Source organism: Schistocerca serialis, chromosome 1 (genome assembly GCF_023864345.2).
Source record: "Schistocerca serialis cubense isolate TAMUIC-IGC-003099 chromosome 1, iqSchSeri2.2, whole genome shotgun sequence".
In the NCBI taxonomy this organism is placed as follows: Eukaryota; Metazoa; Arthropoda; class Insecta; order Orthoptera; family Acrididae; genus Schistocerca; species Schistocerca serialis.
Window position 1 is genome coordinate 1,137,686,331 of NC_064638.1, and position 21,261 is coordinate 1,137,707,591.

The window sequence follows — 21,261 nt, forward strand, 5'->3', positions numbered from 1 at the left end:
TGTTTCGTTCAGTCACATAATTTTGCAGGTACATTCAGTGGTATATGTGGATGCTGTCTGCAAAATGTGTTGCAAATAGAATAGCAGAAAAGAAGTAATAACTTAAAACATCATGTGTGATACTGCAGTTTACTGTATGAACACCAAAAATGTAGTAAGCAATAAACGTCTCTCCTTTCATCACTTTTGTGGAGGATGTCACTTTCATCACTTTGTGGAGGATGTCAGTGAGAAAAAGTTTCATAAAGGTTTGAAATTATTTGTAAAGTTTGTTACAAGTCACAAAATGCCGTTAATCTCAAATACTGGATGAATATAGCCTGAGCAGTCACATATGGTCATTTACACTGCTTCAAGACATATGTGCAGTTACTATCTGTAATACTATTCTTGCTGTGTTAAACCTTTATGCCCGTTAATAAATAGATTATGAAAGCATTTTAAATTCAGTCAGTAATTGTGCGAAATTTTGAAAATCAAATTTTTGTTAACTCTGAAAACAGTTAGGTTGGCAACCTGAAGCTGGGACGGTGCACTATGAATTGGGTTAGTCATTTAGTAATATCTTCAGTGGTTCATACACTTTAGCTGTCACTATTAATTGTTATTAATGCAAAAACTCTAGTGTGCAAAAATGTGATGGAGATAATTTCCACTTGCATCCATAAAAATCTTGCATTTTCAGGGTGAGATGTTTCATCTGTATGATGCCATGGTTAAACTTAGAGAAGAAATGATAACTGCTGGAGTGAAAGATGTTGAAATTCCTGAACAGCCAAAAATTGTGGATGTAGGACCCCTGGGAGGAGGTGAAGATCTCAGTGCTGCTCACAAGAGAATTGCTCATGGTATGCCTAACATATTTTGAGACTTTACTGTATGTTTCATATTCCACTGTGATAACAGAGTGGGCTGTTGTGAATTGAGAATGATTTATGTGCTTTTCATGTGTCAGCTCTTTTTCAGAAGTAGCAAGCATGCTAATAGAAATAGGAAAACTACCCTATGGTTAGAGAATGATATCAAATACAAAGTGGCATAAGAGTAGAAGAGCCATAACAAACAAGTTTCGGAGTGAATAAAAGAAAGAGGGGCCAAATTATTCTGGAAGAGAACAAAAATTATTGGATGAAAAATAAATGCCTTAGGTTTATGATGTGTAGAGTGATGAAAATGTGCCTCAAAGCAAGTGCACTATGTAGTTTTTTACACAAGAGAAAATGTTCTCATTATTCCTTCAACCAACATTATAAGGAAGGTGTGAGACTTGGTCTCTGAGCCTGATATGAGCGTACCTTCGTTCAGAGAGGAATTTTTATTGGATCATTATTGTTAATGTTATGATACCTACCAATTTTTGGAACAGTCTATCTGATTTGTAATAATTATGGAAATTGCAGCATTCCACCAGAACAGCATATCTTTTTTGCACATGTGGCTAATGCTGCTTATTAACAGTATTTTATATTGGGTGCATTTGTTATAATTCCCAGTCAATTTGTGTATGTTACACACATCATTAAGTTGCAGTATCCATTTACTTAGCAAGTCCTGTAGCCAACATGTCAAGGAAAAAATACAAATTATACCCAGTTGTCAGATTGGAGCATACCCAGGCTTTAATATTAATTTGAAAAATAATGATAAGCGGACTGCACATTAGGAAACTAAGGGAATGAGGCACATTGTGTTTCCATGATTACTTTTTTACAGTTTTATTTATTCACACCTGTATACTACATATCTTTCTCTGTAAGTTCGCATTGATAGCTATCAAATGCGATCTACTTATCAGTCCTGGACATGCTTACATTATAACACACATATGCACACGCACAAGCTGTAGGTAACCCGATAAATGATATCTGCATGAGACCAATAAAGTCTTTGAAATTTAACATTTCATTTGTATATGTTTGATGCTGAGGTGCTATTCCAGAACATGGTGAGCCTTGTCAATTCTGGTCGTTTGTAAGGGGGAATTTAAAGTAGACTGGAGCAGCTGTGAGAATTTGGATCAAGGAGGAAGGCATGCCAGGGTAATCCGTGCAGTTGTGCAAACCACTGTGCTGAGATGGCTTTGTGGCTAGTCTACCTGCCTAGTAAGCAGGAGACCTTGTTTGATTCCCAGCCTTGGTAGAAATTTTCACTTGCTGCTTCCATCTGTATATGTAAAATCATATCTGTATGAGATCAGTAAACTCTCTGAAATGTGTCATTTCATTTGTATAACTTTCACTAATGTTGATGAAAAAGTGATTATTTATAGGGTATCTGCTCATTGTTGGCAGATGTTGACAGTAAATCTTGCCAACCAGTCAGACATAGTATTAGATAATTACTAGGAAGAGAGAACTGTATCTAATTCAGAGGAAAAAGTCAAGAGTTAAAATTACTTTATGGCATTATTAAAAGCTGTAATGTTTTATAATGACATAGACATATATCAAAGGAGGTGTTAGGAGCCGGGAGTCAAACTTGACCATATATAGGAGTGCAACACCAGTTATACCTCAGTCACAGGTGTGAGTACATGTTAAGACTGCTACTTGGGTCACCAGAAGATGGTCAAGATATCTTACAAAAAAACTAAATTTTCAGATTTCGCCAAAAGTCTTAAAACATACCATTCACATTTATGTATTTTGGTGAAATCTGATAAGTATGGTTTTGTTACGCTGTATTTACAGAAAATATGTGGATACTTATAAACAAATATCTGTCATTCTGACTGCAGAATTTCATGATTAAATATGTCATGTTTTGATGCAATAGTATGACTGTCATTTACTTTTCAGCCACAGGAAATAAATCTGCATACCTCTCGGCATTGGAAGAAAAGCTGAATAGTGTTTCGTTTTGGTGTTTTGACTTATGCCAGAAAGCTGTTGCAGTAAACAATAGTGTTCTTACAGAACTTGGTCATATGGGGCGTGACAAGTTGAAAGTGTCTGATAGTGAAATGCATAAAACAATTGAAGGTTTGAAGAAGGAAAGTGAGTATAAAGCTGTTAAACCTTTCTGCTTGCTGTTATTCAAAATTCATTTACAAAACATAATAATTTTAATTGAATAGACTGTGGGTTCTTGGTGAAACATTGTAAATTAACCAAGCAAACACTGTTCTTTGTCTTTTCTCACAAATTTTATTATGGTTCCAGCATAACCTAGGTTTTGGGTTATAAGCCCATTTTCAAGTACATTCAGATTCTTTACTCACCATTGATCACCTGAGGTGGAATAGGCAATTTACATGGATATCATATAACACTTTCCTTGAATAGTACCTTAAAGCTAAATGAGCATTGCAAATAGTGCCCATAGATGATAACATACACCATAGCATAAGATAAATACATTCAGTGACATCGCATAATGAAATCCTTAAAAATTAATGTCTACTGGTTTTATATTCATAAATTCTGTTATATTGTAAAAAGGATTGATTAGTAACCAGTTTAGTAGCTTGCTCCTGAAGCTACTTATATGAGCCGACCGAGAAGAAAATGAAAGTTTATTAAATATTTTTAGACTATTGATTAGCTGGGAATTTCCTGTTCTTTGTCAGCCTAGGTATGTCTAATTTTGTTTTGCCTCTGGTATTATGGTGGTGTATGTTTTCCCTCATTTCAAAATCTGCTGTATTGTTTTTTGCATACAATGCTGAGACATATATATAAAGATTAATAACTGTTACTATTTTCAGCTGAATGAACAGTGGCCGGCAGTGCTCTGATCTACCAGAATTGCTCATTGCCTGTATCACTTTCTTCTGAATTTTCAGAACTTCATCGATGTGAAGAGTGTCCCCATATCAGCAGTCCAACTCTATATGTGACTGAAAGAGTCCAAAATAAATAACTCGTAAATATTCTTTTGTCACCAGGCTTCTCAGTTTCCACATAAATATGTAACTTGAGCCAATTTTGTGCAGGTATGGTTGATGTGTGTTTCCCACGTTAACTTAAGAGTCTACATGAATTCCTAGAATTTTAACTGCTTTCACCTCTTCCTCTTTTGACAATCCTAGTATAATCTGTTGGTTTTTATCAGGATTGCAAAGCAGTGTATTTTATGAGAACCAATTTAGTGCTGCTTCCAGGCCATCTTGCATTATATCTTGCAGAACTGATATGTTCTCATGCTGAGCAAGCAATGTTGTGTCATCATCACAACAAATAACAGTATTGGGGATGCAATGTGGTAAATCATTGACTGCAATTATAAAAAAGAAGGGCCCAAGGACAATTTATACTAGTACCCTTCCTTTTTCACATGCTTCGTCTGGTTTGAATCGATTGCTTATTTTGCTTTGATCTGATAAGTGCCGTTCTCTTTGTTATAGGTGTTTATGTCTCCCTAAGCTGAAAATGCATTATTGTACTGTGTCATGCATTGTTTGTCGCATTCTGATAATGAGTGTTTATGACCTGTCGCGGCTCGCGGCACGGCTTGCTTTTGTGCGCACTGCCGCCGCTTACAATAAAAAAAAGAGAGGAATTGTCTCATAAGAGAAACAACAGCAAGAGACTGCTATTTGTTTTTACTTACACTGCTGCTTTCTTTGATAATGATCAACAAGAACCAAATAATAGAATGCATATGATAGAATTTATTCCAAACGAGTGTTTAGCAAAAAAATTTTCTCCGTTTGAAAATCTTTGCAGACGCCTCTTTAGTACGTTACATTCTGCACAGAAATTAGTCATCTTAGATTCGTGCTTCATTTCTGGCTGTATCACTATTCAGCATAAGAATAACACAAATATAAACATGACATTATATGTATATTCTTCCGCGTTTGCTGTTGTCTGACTCTAGTTTCGTAGTTTATTAGGCAGACAGGAGTTAAATGAGGTAGCAGCAATTACGAAAGAATACATGGCATAATGTTTACATTCTTCTACCTTTTCTTTTAATTTATTTACTGACACATAGGTTTTGGTGCCAGTATTTATCTTTGTTCCTGCAAAGCATGCCTGTGTACTGCTACATATATTAGACGGCAGAAGTTAGTTGTGGCGGCACCTACCAACATTTTTCAGCACTTCTGCTTACTTTGCACTCGACCAAGTCTATTTAAATTAACACCATCCCTACCCAGACTTTTTTACTCAGGAATTTGTTTGGGACAACGAAAATTGCACCAAGTTCATTGCACTGATCCCTAATGCTGCCGTTTAAATTGTTTATGTGAGTGTTACTCACCAATCTTCTTTGTAAAATTCCACTGATTACCAGTCTTGAGCCTGTATAATGAATTTGTCCCTGCATTTATTATAACAGCTTTGAAATTTGTCTTAGGACCACTATTATTTCTGGAGTTAGAATCATGCTTTTTGATATTCTTAAAATGTTTTGCGAGTTGTTGAGGTTGAATGCCAGGGCGAACATCGATATCACAGTTCGGAACTACCACATTTTTCAGTATGGAGTCGCCAATAACGAGAAATTCATTTTCGTCAACCTGTTTTGATGAGATACTGGTATTTTCAAAGATTGTTTTTTTTCTTGTATGTAACTGTTTTCCAAGTGTATTTGTTTACAGATTTTCCACTCGGTACATCCTCTGCGTCTTTTTGTACTGAAATTTGCACATGAGAATCGTCCTTGTTTTTTTTATTGTACTTGACAAAGAATTTCTACATACACAAGAAGCTGTTTCACTTGCCAACTTTGCGTTTGCTTCTTTCAGAGATTTAATCTCATTTTTCAGAGGTCCAATATCACTTTTTAGCAATTTTATTATGTCATCTTTCGACTTTATTGTACTTACAAGTTCGGCTGTTTCGCACTGCAAACAGTCGGAGCGAGACCATGGCAGATTGTCACTTACAAATTTTAGGTTCACTTTAGCACACTTTTCATGAATCCAGTAGCTGCACTTTACACATAAGATTGCTTTCATAACACACTTTTTACACTGTTTATACAATGAACTGTTGTTTTTACTATTTTTGTACGCATGCAATGTGTCATTACACTGTACAGTCGGCGCCATATTTTATTTAAAAAACTGACTCTAAAGAAGATAAAGCAAATATAAACATGAACCAAACAATGGAATCTCCAGGTAGGAATATTAACAGTGTGGGAAAAGACACATTGCTACTTACTGTAAAAATACCTTCTTCAGTTACACACACACACACACACACACACACACACACACACACACACACACACACACATAAGCAAGCACATCTCACACGCACATGACCAACAATTCCAGCCTGACATACTGGAGATGGCAGTCATGTGTGTATGAGGTGTGCTTGCTTGTGTGTGTGTGTGTGTGTGTGTGTGTGTGTGTGTGTGTGTGTGTGTCTTCTATTGACAAAGGCTGTGCTGAAAGCTACACTCCTGGAAATTGAAATAAGAACACCGTGAATTCATTGTCCCAGGAAGGGGAAACTTTATTGACACATTCCTGGAGTCAGATACATCACATGATCACACTGACAGAACCACAGGCACATAGACACAGGCAACAGAGCATGCACAATGTCGGCACTAGTACAGTGTATATCCACCTTTCGCAGCAATGCAGGCTGCTATTCTCCCATGGAGACGATCGTAGAGATGCTGGATGTAGTCCTGTGGAACGGCTTGCCATGCCATTTCCACCTAGCGCCTCAGCTGGACCAGCGTTCGTGCTGGACGTGCAGACCGCGTGAGACGATGCTTCATCCAGTCCCAAACATGCTCAATGGGGGACAGATCCGGAGATCTTGCTGGCCAGGGTAGTTGACTTACACCTTCTAGAGCACGTTGGGTGGCACGGGATACATGCGGACGTGCATTGTCCTGTTGGAACAGCAAGTTCCCTTGCCGGTCTAGGAATGGTAGAACGATGGGTTCGATGACGGTTTGGATGTACCGTGCACTATTCAGTGTCCCCTCGACGATCACCAGTGGTGTACGGCCAGTGTAGGAGATCGCTCCCCACACCATGATGCCGAGTGTTGGCCCTGTGTGCCTCGGTCGTATGCAGTCCTGATTGTGGCGCTCACCTGCACGGCGCCAAACACGCATACGACCATCATTGGCACCAAGGCAGAAGCGACTCTCATCGCTGAAGACGACACGTCTCCATTCGTCCCTCCATTCACGCCTGTCGCGACACCACTGGAGGCGGGCTGCACGATGTTGGGGCGTGAGCGGAAGACGGCCTAACGGTGTGCAGGACCGTAGCCCAGCTTCATGGAGACGGTTGCGAATGGTCCTCACCGATACCCCAGGAGCAACAGTGTCCCTAATTTGCTGGGAAGTGGCGGTGCGGTCCCCTACGGCACTGCGTAGGATCCTACGGTCTTGGCGTGCATCCGTGCGTCGCTGCGGTCCGGTCCCAGGTCGACCGGCACGTGCACCTTCCGCCGACCACTGGCGACAACATCGATGTACTGTGGAGACCTCACGCCCCACGTGTTGAGCAATTCGGCGGTACGTCCACCCGGCCTCCCGCATGCCCACTATACGCCCTCGCTCAAAGTCCGTCAACTGCACATACGGTTCACGTCCACGCTGTCGCGGCATGCTACCAGTGTTAAAGACTGCGATGGAGCTCCGTATGCCACGGCAAACTGGCTGACACTGACGGCGGCGGTGCACAAATGCTGCGCAGCTAGCGCCATTCGACGGCCAACACCGCGGTTCCTGGTGTGTCCGCTGTGCCGTGCGTGTGATCATTGCTTGTACAGCCCTCTCGCAGTGTCCGGAGCAAGTATGGTGGGTCTGACACACCAGTGTCAATGTGTTCTTTTTTCCATTTCCAGGAGTGTATATGTGAGTGTCCTTTAATTGTGCCTGTCCAATTAGACATGTTTTTTTTTTATGGTAAGTAGCAATCTGTCTTTTTCTACATTGCTTTCAAGATAAATATAATGATAAGGTAAAGATAAACATGTCAACTTTGTAATGTATCAATCCTTGGCTTAATGTAAAATTACTTCATTGAACATTTTTTGCCAAATTATATATGGAATTGCACAATTCAGCAATTACGCTAACTTGACTGAGCATACCTAGGAATGAAGTTATGCATCAGCCTAGAACTTTATATCTACTCGTGGATTGAGGCCCAAAGTTTTACTTTTATCTAGATTTTGTGTTATCATCTAAAAGAGGTGAATGAATGAATTGGGGTCGCTCATTTTCTAGCAGGTGTGGGGGGGATATACATACCAGTTTTTTTATTTCTAGAATTCCCAACTAGCTGAGATTTGCCCACTTTTCCTCTATGTGTAAGACCTCTACATCTGTATATATTTGTGGTTTTTGCTAAGGCAATGTTCTGCTAAGGCTGAATCAGGCTTCTTCAACTCCAGCTTCTATGGTGTTCTTTAAGACTGTTGCAGATTGACCGCCTGGTCTGTCCAGTGTAGCAAGATAGGTACTCCCAGCATAAGATCTTATAAACCCCCTTTTTGTGATGGTTGTTTGTTTTGTCTTTTGCATTAAACAAGCAACCACCTATTGTCTGAGGGACATAGAAAAGCACAGAGAAACCCTTTGCCTTCAAAATGTTACTTTTCCTGTTTGACATTTTCCCTATGAAAGGTAATTTGCATAATTTGTTTTCTAGTTTGTGTTGTTCATTGGGAACAGAAGGGACCTACCTTGCAAGATACTCTGCACTATTCCTTTTTCAGTTTGTCTATATTGTTCATTGAGGACATTAGAGACCTGGCTTGCTTCTTCATCTTTTTACTTAGGATTTTGGCAATGATGTTTGGGAGAAATTCATTTTTTGTGGCTACAAAACATAACGTTATCTTACTGTACAATATATATTATAAATTCAGCACAGAATTAAGCAGAAATTAAACCTATTTGAATCATGATGTGTAAGTTATCAAAGAGTCTAGATAACTTGAAACAATGATAACGTCCAGATATTAGCAAAAATGCTGGTAAATTCTTTAGTTATCTGAAACATACTGGTAGCAGCAGTTGTGTGATTTTTAATACCTATTTTAATTTATTGATAAGCAACAACTGTCTGTGTTGTCATTGTTGGAATATCCTTCAAGTCTCTGATAAATGACACATTAATTAGTTAGTTCTTTATTCATTCACAGATCATTTATAAAATTATATCAGACATGTCATCTTAATTGGAAAAGAAATTAAAAGATATTAACACATGCCTACAGTAATATTATTTCATGTAGGTATAGATTAACATGTTGCGTTGTTAATTTATGTTGTGTGCAGTGTTTTTATACATATTTGCAAATGTTGAATTAAAGAAAATGTAAAGAGCTTACAATTACACATCACAAATTCTGAGAACAGGATTGTACTGGAAGATTCATTAAACAATGATTGTTTACTTTAGAATTACTATCTAAATATTCCTTGACTGTGTATTATGAATTATTTAAGAGATATGTTGTAACTGATTTGTTATATATTTGTATTTTAGTGTTCTATTTAATCTCTTTGGAAAATTTTTTGTAAAACTTTATTCTCTCGTAGAAAATCCTATTTCTGTTTTTTGTTTGTACTCTTGATCAGAATGAGTTTAGTCTAACTGTTGTTTCTTGATTATCACTGCTGTTTGTGAGAAAATGGCTGATGTTATTTGTGATGTGCATAACAGGTAAGTAAATATAAGCAGCATGGTGTAGTTATAATTCCCAGCTGTTTAAAGAGAACTTTTCTGAAATTTGAAGACTGTGGCCTGATTTGTGTATGTATTATGTGTTATTATTATTATTAATTCCTTTAACTCCTTATTAATTCCTTTAGCTCCTTATGTGGAACATAAGGCTGCAACAAAGAATCGCCATCTTGTCCTGTCTTCCGCAGGTATGTTTGATCATCCAGATGGGCCGTTGTGTCTCAAATGAATAGTGCTCTTGCAAAAAATGAAAATAATGATGGTAAAAGTGAAGTGCATGCGAATTGTAGGGCTGAAATTGTGAAATTATATGAGTGTATTTCTAGTCGTCAGTTAATCATTAGTGCAGTGAGTAGTGATATGTCAAAACTTTGAAAGGAAATGAGTGAGCCTTCATGCAAACAAAGGTTCATTTACATTCTGTCTAAAAATTCAAACGAGTGGACTAGGATATAATATAAAAACTAAAAGTTTGAACACAAAAATGCTGCCAGGAAGTGAAAACATCGGACAATTGGTGGTTAAAACCAAGTTTAAAGGTCTTTTTATGGGTGAAGAGACTAAATCAGTGCCGACAAGTGGAGCTGAACATTCAAACCAGTTGTGTCGACAGATTGGTGAAACAATGTCTAAGCTCAGCATTAAGAAAAATGGTGACGGTGAGAAGGTTAAAACCAAATTTAAAGTTCTTTTCATGAGTAAAGAGACTGAGCCAGTGCCAGTAAGTGGAAATGAACATTCAAACCAGTTGTGTCAACAGAATAGTGAAACAATGTCTCAAGCTCAGCATTAGGAAAAACAGTGGCGGTGAGAAGTTGTGCATACCATCCATTGCACGTAATACTGAAACGAATGTAAAACACAGTGTTAACAAAAATGTACATCACAAATACAACAGTTGTGTATTATTTTTAATGGACAGCCCTGGCAAAAATGTGACAAGACTTTTCAAAGAACATAGGAGATGTTATGCAACAGATATTGTTAAGCCAGTAACAACAACACAAAATGTTATTGGTGTCAGTCTGCATTACAAAATGTTAACAAAAAATGATTATGTTGTGTGTATAGCTGGTGCAAATGATGGTGCAAAAAACAAAGCAGATAATAGCCTAGCAGAAATAAAGAAGTTTCTAGAACATAATAAACAGTGTAATACAATCGTTGCAACAGTACCACCTAAATTCGACTTCATGCATCACTTGTCTGTGAACAAAGAAATATGAAAAACTAACATTCAAATAAAACAGATGTGTTCTTTGTTTGGAAAATGCAGCATCCTCGATATTCGCAAATTGGACAGGCGCCAGCATACCAGTCACAGAATGCATCTGAATGATGAAGGACAGAACTTTATATGTAAAACGATAAATGAAATCATTGCAAACAGAGAGAAGCAAACAGCATAATTCCATGTGTCAGACCAACATCAACATTGGTAGAAACAGCACAAGAAATAGCTACAGAATCTAATAAATAAAACAGGAGACCTTCTTCACTGATCGCTCCTATGCAGAGGTGGTTTATGTGCAGAAATCTGATGATGAAGAGGCACCATCAAGGGGAGCAACAGAAAGAGTATCACAAAACAAATCAGGAAGGACAGTAAAAGCAAAGTTTGTTACAAGTACTGCAGCAAAAACTGACTCAAACAGCTCCATCACCAGTGAAGGTACCAACAACAGCAATGGCACCCACAGCTTCAGCCACCAAGTAAGTGTTAACTTACGGCCATGGTGGTCTACAACAAAGGAGGAGGATTTTTGCTATTCCCCCCTAAAAAAAAAAAAGATCAGACATAACAACTTCAATTAAGGTTCAAAATGATTAATGGAAAATCTCATATAACGATGTGAAACAAATACTAACAAAGAGATAGAGGGGCTGGCCAGTACTTACCTCAGCTCAGTACAGCCGATAGATACACAAAAAACAGAACCAAAAATTTTACGTTCCTAGCTTTCGGAACAAATGTTCCTTCATCAGGCCTCTGACAACCATGCCTCCATCCTTGCTACCCTCCCTGTTTTCCTTTCCCTGTTGCTTCATAACCTTGGTTGTGAGTAACTGAATCTACTTTCCCTTCTTCCCTTTCTTTCCCTTCTCTCCTCCCTGATGAAGGAACATTTGTTCCGAAAGCTAGGAACGTAAAATTTTTGGTTCTGTTTTTTGTGTATCTATCGGCTGTACTGAGCTGAGGTAAGTACTGGCCAGCCCCTCTATCTCTTTGTTAGTATTTGTTTCAGTTAAGGTTCAGACATATAGTAACGTTGTTAATAAATCCAAACATTCAATTGTAATTTAAAAATGCCAGAATTTTCTCATGGGAATGCATTGATTGGTGTGACACATGACTCTGCCCCAAAAATCTATTTGCAATATGTACAGGGATTTAAGAGTAAACTGAATGAGCTAGAACTTTTAAAGAGTATCAACAGTGAACTGTCAAATGCCCAAATACTGTGTATTACTGAATACTGGATGAAGTCTCTCGAAATAGAATCAGGTGTGTTACCACTATTCAAACTAGTGCATCACTTCTCAAGGAAAGTCTTCAGAGGTGGAGGAAGCTGCATATTTGTAAAAGACAGTGTTGCAGCTTCACCACTGGACACACGCAACTCTCACTGTATAGAAAAAAGGCATGGAACTGTCAGGTGTTGAAATCAAAGATATCAGCATGTATGTAATATCAGATTATAGATCTCCTTTGGGCAGCTTGTGCTCCTTTTATAGAAATTTGACATCAGTATTAGAAAAAATGGTAAAAAAGAAACCTTTAAGGATCATAATGCATGGTGATTTTAAAATCAACACCCTTACAGAAGGTGATGATCAGTGTAATTTTAAACATTTCATGAACTGTTACAATTGTGATGTGAAATGTACATCCCTAACTGGGGTAATCAGCTGAAGTGTAAGTGCTCATGACCAAGTAGTTAGCCACACAGATTGTTCTGTTAGGTCTGTAAATCTAGGGTTTTCTGATCATAATGCACTGACTATATAGCCAGTCTTTCTGGGAAGTAAACCTCAACCCAAAAAAAATTACAATACAAAGCAAATTTGTTTTTTAAAAGCAGTGTCCTTGAGTTTTTGTACCATATGCAGAGAGAAAACTGGGGACTGCACGCGATTCTCAAACTGTAGATGAAGAATTCGAAACCTTTTTAAACATTTTCTGTTACTATTTCAATTGCCAAAACAAAAGATGTAACAACAGGGTTTGCTTCAACTGGATTACAACAGGTATTATAACCTCAGCAAAAAGGAAGAGAGAGCTTTTCTTAATCAGCAAGACTAACCTTGGCAAAAGTGAACAATTTGAGAAGTACTTCACTGCACACAAAATAATATTTAGAAATGTGGTGAGTGCTGCTAAAAACTACACAATGACAGCCTTGTGAAGTCTTGGTATAATAAAAGCAAATACATGTGTCAAATAATTATTGCAAAAACTTGTTGTGGTCTTCAGTCCTGAGACTGGTTTGTTGCAGCTCTCCATGCTACTCTATCCTGTGCAAGCCTCTTCATTTCCCAGTACGTACTGCAGCCTACATCCTTCTGAATCTGCTTAGTGTATTCATCTCTTCGTCTCCCTCTACGATTTTCACCCTCCACGCTGCCCTCCAGTACTAAATTGGTGATCCCTTGATGCCTCAGAACATGTCCTACCAAGCGATCCCTTCTTCTAGTCAAGTTGTGCCACAAACTCCTCTTCTCCCTAATTCTCTTCAATACCTCCTCATTAGTTATGTGATCTACCCATCTAGTCGTCAGTATTCTTCTGTAACACCACATTTCAAAAGCTTCTATTCTCTTCTTGTCCAAACTATTTATCGTCCATGTTTCACTTCCATACGTGGCTACACTTCATACAAATACTTTAAGAAACGACTTCCTGACACTTAAATCAATACCTGATGTTAACAAATTTCTCTTCTTCAGAAATGCTTTCCTTGCCATTGCCAGTCTACATTTTATATCCTCTCTACTTCGACCATCATCAGTTATTTTGCTCCCCAAATACCAAAACTCATTTACTACTTTAAGTGTCTCATTTCCTAATCTAATTCCCTCAGCATACCCGACTTAATTCAACTACATTCCATTATCTTAGTTTGGCTTTTGTTGATGTACATCTTATACCCTCCTTTCAAGACACTGTCCATTCCGTTCAACTGCTCTTACAAGTCCTTTGCTGTCACTGACAGAATTACAATGTCATTGGCGAACCTCAAAGCTTTTACTTCTCCTCCGTGGATTTTAATACCTACTCCGAACTTTTCTTTTGTTTCCTTTACTGTTTACTCAATGTACAGATTGAATAGCACCAGGGAGTGGCTACAAACCTGTCTCACTCCCTTCCCAACCACTGCTTCCCTTTCATGTCCCTCAACTCTTATAACTGCCATCTGCTTTCTGTACAAATTGTAAGTAGCCTTTTGCTCCCTGTATTTTACCCCTGCCACCTTCAGAATTTGAAAGAGAGTATTCCAGTCAGCATTGTCAAAAGCTTTCTCTAAGTCTACAAATGCTAGAAATGGAGGTTTGCCTTTCCTTACTCTTTCTTCTAAGATAAGTCGTAGGGTCAGTATTGCCTCACGTGTTCCAACATTTTTACGGAATCCAAACTGATCCTCCCCAAGGTCGGCTTCTACCAGTTTTTCCATTCGTCTGTAAAGAATTCGTGCTAGTATTTTGCATCTGTGACTTATTAAACTGATAGTTCGGTAATTTTCACATATGTCAACACCTTATTTCTTTGGGATTGGAATTATATTCTTCTTGAAGTCTGAGGGAATTTCGCCTGTCTCACACATCTTGCTCACCAGATGTAGAGTTTTGTCAGGACTGGCTCTCCCAAGGCTGTCAGTAGTTCTATTGGAATGTTGTCTACTCCCGGGGCCTTGTTTCAACTTAGTTCTTTCAGTGCTCTGTCAAACTCTTTGCGCAGTATCATATCTCCCATTTCATCTCCATCTACATCCTCTTCTATTTCCATAATATTGCCCTCAAGTACATCGCCCCTGTATAGACCCTCTATATACTCCTTCTACCTTTCTGCTTTCCCTTCTTTGCTTAGAATTGGGTTTCCATCTGAGCTCTTGATATTCATGCAAGTGGTTCTCTTTTCTCCAAAGGTCTCTTTAATTTTCCTGTAGGCAGTATGTATCTTACCCCTCATGAGGTAAGCCTCTACATCCTTACATTTGTCCTCTAGCCATCCCTGCTCAGCCATTTTGCACTTCCTGTTGATCCCCTTTTTGAGACGTTTGTATTCCTTTTTGCCCGCTTCACTTACTGCAGTTTTGTATTTTCTCCTTTCATCAATTAAATTCAGTATTTCTTCTGTTATCCAAGGATTTCTACTAGCTCTCATCTTTTTACCTACTTGATCCTCTGCTACCTTCACTATTTCATTCCTCAAAGCTACCCATTCTTCTTCTACTGTATTTCTTTCCCCCATTCCTGTCAATTATTCCCTTATGCTCTCCCTGAAACTTTGTACAACCTCTAGTTTAGTCAGTTATCCAGGTCCCATCTCCTTAAATTCCCACCTTTTTGCAGTTTCTTCAGTTTTAATCTACAGTTCATAACCGATAGATTGTGGTCAGAGTCCACATCTGCCCCTGGAAATGTCTTACAATTTAAAATCTGGTTCCTAAATCTCTGTCTTACCATTACATAATCTATCTGAAACCTTTTAGTATCTCCAGGGTTCTTCCATGTATACAACCTTCTCTCATGATTCTTGAACCAAGTGTTAGCTATGATTATGTTATGGTCTGTGCAAAATTCTACCAGGCGGCTTCCTCTTTCATTTCTTAGCCCCTATCCAAATTCACCTACTACATTCCCTTCTCTTCCTTCTGTCGAATTCCAGTCACCCATGACTATTAAATTTTCATCTCCCTTCACTACCTGAATAATTTCTTTTATCTCATCATACATCTCATCGACTTCTTCATCATCTGCAGAGATAGTTGGCATATAAACTTATACTGCTGTAGTAGGCATGGGCTTCGTGTCTATCTTTGCCACAATAATGCGTTCACTATGCTGTTTGTAGTAGCTTACCCACACACCTATTTTTTAATTCATTATTAAACCTACTCCTGCATTACCCCTATTTGATTTTGTATTTATAACCTTGTATTCACCTGACCAAAAGTCTTGTTCCTCCTGCCACCGAACTTCAGTAATTCCCACTATATCTACCTTTAACCTATCCATTTCCCTCTTTAAATTTTCTAATCTACCTGCCCGATTAAGGGATCTGACATTCCACTCTCCAATCCTTAGAATGCTAGTTTTCTTTCTCCTGATAACGATGTCCTCTTGAGTAGTCCCTGCCCGGAGATCTTAATGGGGGAGTATTTTACCCAAGAGGACTGCATCATCATTTAATCATACAGTAAAGCTGCATGCCCTCGGGAAAAATTACGGCTGTAGTTTCCCCTTGCTTTCAGCCGTTCGCAGTACCAAAACAGCAAGGCCGTTTTGGTTAGTGTTACAGGGCCACATCATTCTATCATCCAAACTGTTGCCCCTGCAACTACTGAAAAGGCTGCTGCCCCTCTTCAGGAACCACATGTTTGTCTGGCCTCTCAACAGATACCCCTCCATTGTGGTTGCACCTACGGTACGGCTATCTGTATCGTTGAGGCACGTAAGTGTTAGTAACATTAAATTTAAAGTAAGTGCAATGTTGATCACTGATCAAGAGGAAGTAGCTTAAGAATTTAAATAATACTTTATTGGAAAAACTAACAGAACATCTAAAAAGCAATTGCCCCCCCCCCCTCCCCCCCGTCAACCAGTCCTCAATACCTTCACCAACACAATGTTTTTATCACCAATTTTGGGAGCAGAGATAGAAAAGATAATTCGTAGTAAAATAAACAAAAAATCATCAGCAGAAGATATTAACCCTTGCTTCCTTCTCTGGTGTTGCAACAAACGTATTAGTAAGCCGCTGTCTCATGCAACAAATGCTTCATTTTCAGATGCAGTATTCCCAAGAAAACTTAAAATAGCCCATACGTAAAAAGGGATCTATAGAAGATCATAGCAACTACCATCCAGTTGTAGTGCTGTCTGTATTCAGCAAAATATTTCAATATGTAGTGGCTGCCAAGCTAAAATCAATTATTAGAAAAAATAGATTCTTTCTTCTGCTCAGTATGGTTTCCAGGAAAATAAAACCACTACTGATGCAATATGTGAATTTATTGATACTACTGTACATCTTGTTGACAAATGCCTAACTGTAGGTGTCTTTCTTGACCTCAGAGAGGTTTTTGACACGGTAAATCACAACATACTTTTACAAAAGTTGGATTCTTATGAGATAGGGGAACTACCCACGGATGGCTCAGCCGCTATGTCAAAGACTGACATCAGTACGTTCATATAAATATAGTTAATTAATCGGAATCCTAAATGGGATGCATTCATCTGCACAAGTCATAAAACATACTGTGGCAAAGGGCTCTGTTCTAGGTTCCTTCTTATTTATACTTTATATAAATGACCTCTCTTCCACTCTTCCCACTAGCAAGGCATTTCTCTTCTCTGATGACACTAACACTCTTATATCAAATACAAATGAATCTCTCCAGTCAGCAGTTAATAGAAATACAACCCAACTAGACTCATGGCTTGCATCAAATAACCACTTCTAAATGTAAAAAAAGACAGTATGCCTAACCATCCACACCATTCAGAACAGAACTCCCCAGGTTCCAACAGTAATACTGAGTGGCAGTAGTGTTTAATTTGTCAATGAAACAAAATTCTTAGGAATTGACATCACTGACACAGTCACATGGAAAAACCACATTGACATTATTATTTCCAGGCTAAGCGAAGTTTGTTTTATGCCCCAATGAGTAAGGGATGAGGTAATTGCCAGCACATTGGCATGCATGTATTAATGTATTGTGCTCTTTTCCATTCAGTACTATGCTATGGAATTAAATTTTGGGGGTGATAGTACTGAATCATGGAAATTATGTATACTAAAAAAAAGCAACCAGAATGATCCTGTACAAAAAGCAAAGAGAAATGTGTAAACTGCTCTTTAAAAAATTAAACATACTTTCTCTCCCTAGCCAATATATATTTGAACATCTCTGTTTTATTAAACAAAACATTCAATAGATTGCATACGAATCTGGACAATCATCATCATTACACAAGCTCAAAAAAGTTGTTAAGATTAATTCCCCATTCTACTAAACTGTATAGCAATAGTGTTAAATGTATGAGAATCAAACTCTACAACTATCTCTTGAAAGAGGTAGAGAGTATTCAAAAATTAAAAGAAGAAAGGAAAAAAAAACACACCTAAAGAGCACTCCTAACAAAGCATTGCTTTTACAGCATGCAAGACTTCCTTGAATATGTGATGTCTATCATAAATTATACAGGGTGATTTTTTTCTACTGTGTATAAACGCTAGGGATTGATTGGCGAGAGGACACAGAATAAAAAAGGTCTAATGAAATGCACGGTTACCATGCTAGAGACAATTTATTCAATCGTACAGTGTTACAGAGACTTGCTGTATCTTGCAGCCACAGTTACAGTATGTGTTGTACATGGTTTCCATGTTCCTCAACACATGCATGTACACACCATAGCATGTTTTGTCATACATGTTCACATTTGGCAGGCTGCATGCGAACAGTGTCAGAGGCAGCAGGAATATGCTGCTCCAGTATCTCCACATCTGGAATGGGCTCTGTGCGCATGAAACTTTTGAGATGGCCCGATAACCAGAAATTGCATGGTTTTAGATCCGATGAATGAGCAGGCCATGCAACTGGACCCCTCGCCCCATCCATCGAGCAGGGAAGACACGATTGAGAGGCCGAGCGAGGTGGTGCAGTGGTTAGCACACTGGACTCGTATTCGGGAGGAAGACAGTTCAATCCCGCGTCTGGCTATTGTGATTTAGGTTTTCTGTGATTTCCCTAAATTGCTCCAGATAAATTCTGGGATGGTTCCTTTGAAAGGGCACGGCCAAATTCCTTCCCCATTTTTTCCTAATCCACTGAGACCACTGACATCGCTGTCTGGTCTCATCCCTCAAAACAACCCAACCCAACACGATTGAGATATAACCAGACGTTAATGGCAAAGTGGGCTGGAGCACCATTATGTAGCAGCCACATAACCCTTCAAATCATTAATGGCACTTGTTCCAGAAGAAACGCTGATAGTTCCAGCCTGTCAGGCGACATGGAGGGAAGACTGGTCCCAAAATATGATTGCCAGTTATCTCAGCCCTTACATTCCAGCTGCACCGATGCTGACAATTCGCTGTCACCGTGCCATGGGGGCTCTGCATATTATCCCACAGATGACTGTTGTGAAAGTTGAAGATACCTCATCTGTGAATAGAGTGGATGACACAAATCCCCGACCTGTGGTTGCCTGGTGAAGAAACCAGTGACAAAACTGCTCTCAGTGAGGAAAGTCTGTCTCTAGTAAGCCCTGCACATGCTGTAAGTGATAAGGATACCAACAATCGTTGTCTGGCTTAACCTCTAGTGATTGGCCGACTACCTGGTGCTAACATCGCAGTCACCTTCCACAGTGTTAATCACATTTTCCTCAAAGTCTGATGTCTGAACATTTTGGGTACATCCTTCATGATTTCCTGCTTCCTGAAATGACCCTGTCACAGACAAATGCTGAAACACTGTTGCAAATATTGAATGCTGTGGTGGTTGTTGGCGTGGATAAGTCTCCTGATACAACCATTCTATCCACTGCCCATTGCCATTTGGATTCCTGTACGTAAACACCAAGCCGGCAAGCTCTCTAGTCAAATACAGAACCATTGCGTACTACGCTGTATCACATCCACTACAAGGTAATTCAGCAAGAGAAGTGAATCAGACACAACATTACCAATGACTATAACAGGAGAGGGTGCTAGGGCATGATGTATGAGGAACAGTACCACCCTCTAGGAGGAAACCATGCATATTGTAACAGTGGCTGCATGGTACAGTGTGTATTAGACCACAGTCTCTGTAACAAAGTGTGATTGAGTAAATAGTTTCTAGCATGGAATACATACATTTCCATACATTGTTTCATTGGGCCTTTTTCGTTCTGTATTCTGTCATAGATTAATCGCTAGGATCTGTATACGGTGGAAAAAAAATCACCCTGTATATTTTTGTTATGTTTCAAAATCAAACTGTTTCATTAGAAATGACCTATTGTCCATTAAAAAGCTTCCACTGTTTGACTATGACCAGCATTATTATTTGAACTTATTGTTACTCTATTATTATTATTATTATTAATATATATGTAACAATAATTCATGACAAGTGACAAACATGGACCACAATTCCTTGAAACAGAGATTGGATGGATTGAGATGGTAAAAAACTTCAAATACCTCGTTGAAGCCATACAAGAGAATGGACTGGAGAAAGCTGCTGTGGGGGACTGGATCTCAAAAATGGAGAGAGCTTATCGATCAACCAAAAACAGTTATAACAAAAAGTGCATCTCTTGAAATGCCAAAATAAAGCACTACATTGCTGTGGTAAAAACAGAGTGCCTATATGCCAGCAAATGCCTCTCAATGAATTACAAGTTGTAAAAGCTGGAGGTAATAGAAAGAAGAATATTACGGAAAATAATGGGTCCAACACAGGTTGAAAGTGGCTGGAATCTTTGGAGCAACAATGAAATCTACAAAAAGGTGGAGAAAATCTCGGAGACCATGAAAAAGAGGAGGTTATCATTTCTAGGACACCTGTACAGAATGGACGAAACCAGACTTACCAAAAGGATATTCGACTACCTGTGGAAAAAGAAGACAACAATGACATGGATTAAGGAAGCTCGTAAATATCTGGAAAGGTTCAGCATTCAGGAAAGTGAGATGTTAAATCGGGATACATTTCAGACCAAAATTTGGAAGGATTTCAAATCAAAAGAACTAAGAAGACTGGAAGAGCCTGGATGGATGAACAGAAGCAACAGTACAGCATCCATGTGAAGTATTACTGGAGAAAGAGGAAACTTCAGACAAAGAAGAAATGAAATTGTAGAGTGATCCTAAGAGGCCAATTCGCCGGGTGCAAAAAAAAAAAAAAAAAAAAAAAAATTAATTAATTAAAAAAATTGCTCATATTGTTTGTTTGACTTGTCCCATATCATGTTGTACGCTTCTGTACATTGAAGGATTGAGTGGATCAGTAAATATATAAATACAGATACTTCTCCCCATCCTATAAAGTGATTTCTTTGCAATGTGTTCATTTGGTCTCCTAAGTGTATGTCCTAACGATCTCCACTTCGTGCTTCTGATTTGCAGCTCCATTGGGCTCTGGCTGGTTCTTTTTCAGTGTTTGTTGTTAGAGATGACATTTGGCCACCATACACCAAGGATGTTCCTCAGACATTTTTGTTGAATGTCTGCAGCTTATGGATTAGCTGCTTTGTCATTTTCCATGTTTCACATCCATATAGAAGCACAGATTTTACATTACTTTCAAGTATCCACAATGTGGTCCTCAATGTTGTCCTCAATGTTGTTTCCTTCGATCTCCAGATAGAGCAGAGAGCTGTAAAAGTGCCTTTGGCTTTGTTGAAGTGGC

At 38.6% G+C, this 21,261-nt stretch overlaps 1 protein-coding gene across 1 annotated transcript in view; it reads left to right on the forward strand.

Moving 5' to 3' along the window:
• Nucleotides 1-21,261, forward strand: part of LOC126455903 (golgin subfamily A member 6-like protein 22) — a 285,498-nt gene that overhangs the window by 40,475 nt on the left and 223,762 nt on the right. The window contains exons 4-5 of the mRNA XM_050091664.1: nt 686-848; nt 2,799-2,996. Of these exons, the coding sequence (XP_049947621.1) occupies nt 686-848; nt 2,799-2,996 (361 nt within the window). The remainder of the gene's footprint in view (nt 1-685; nt 849-2,798; nt 2,997-21,261) is intronic.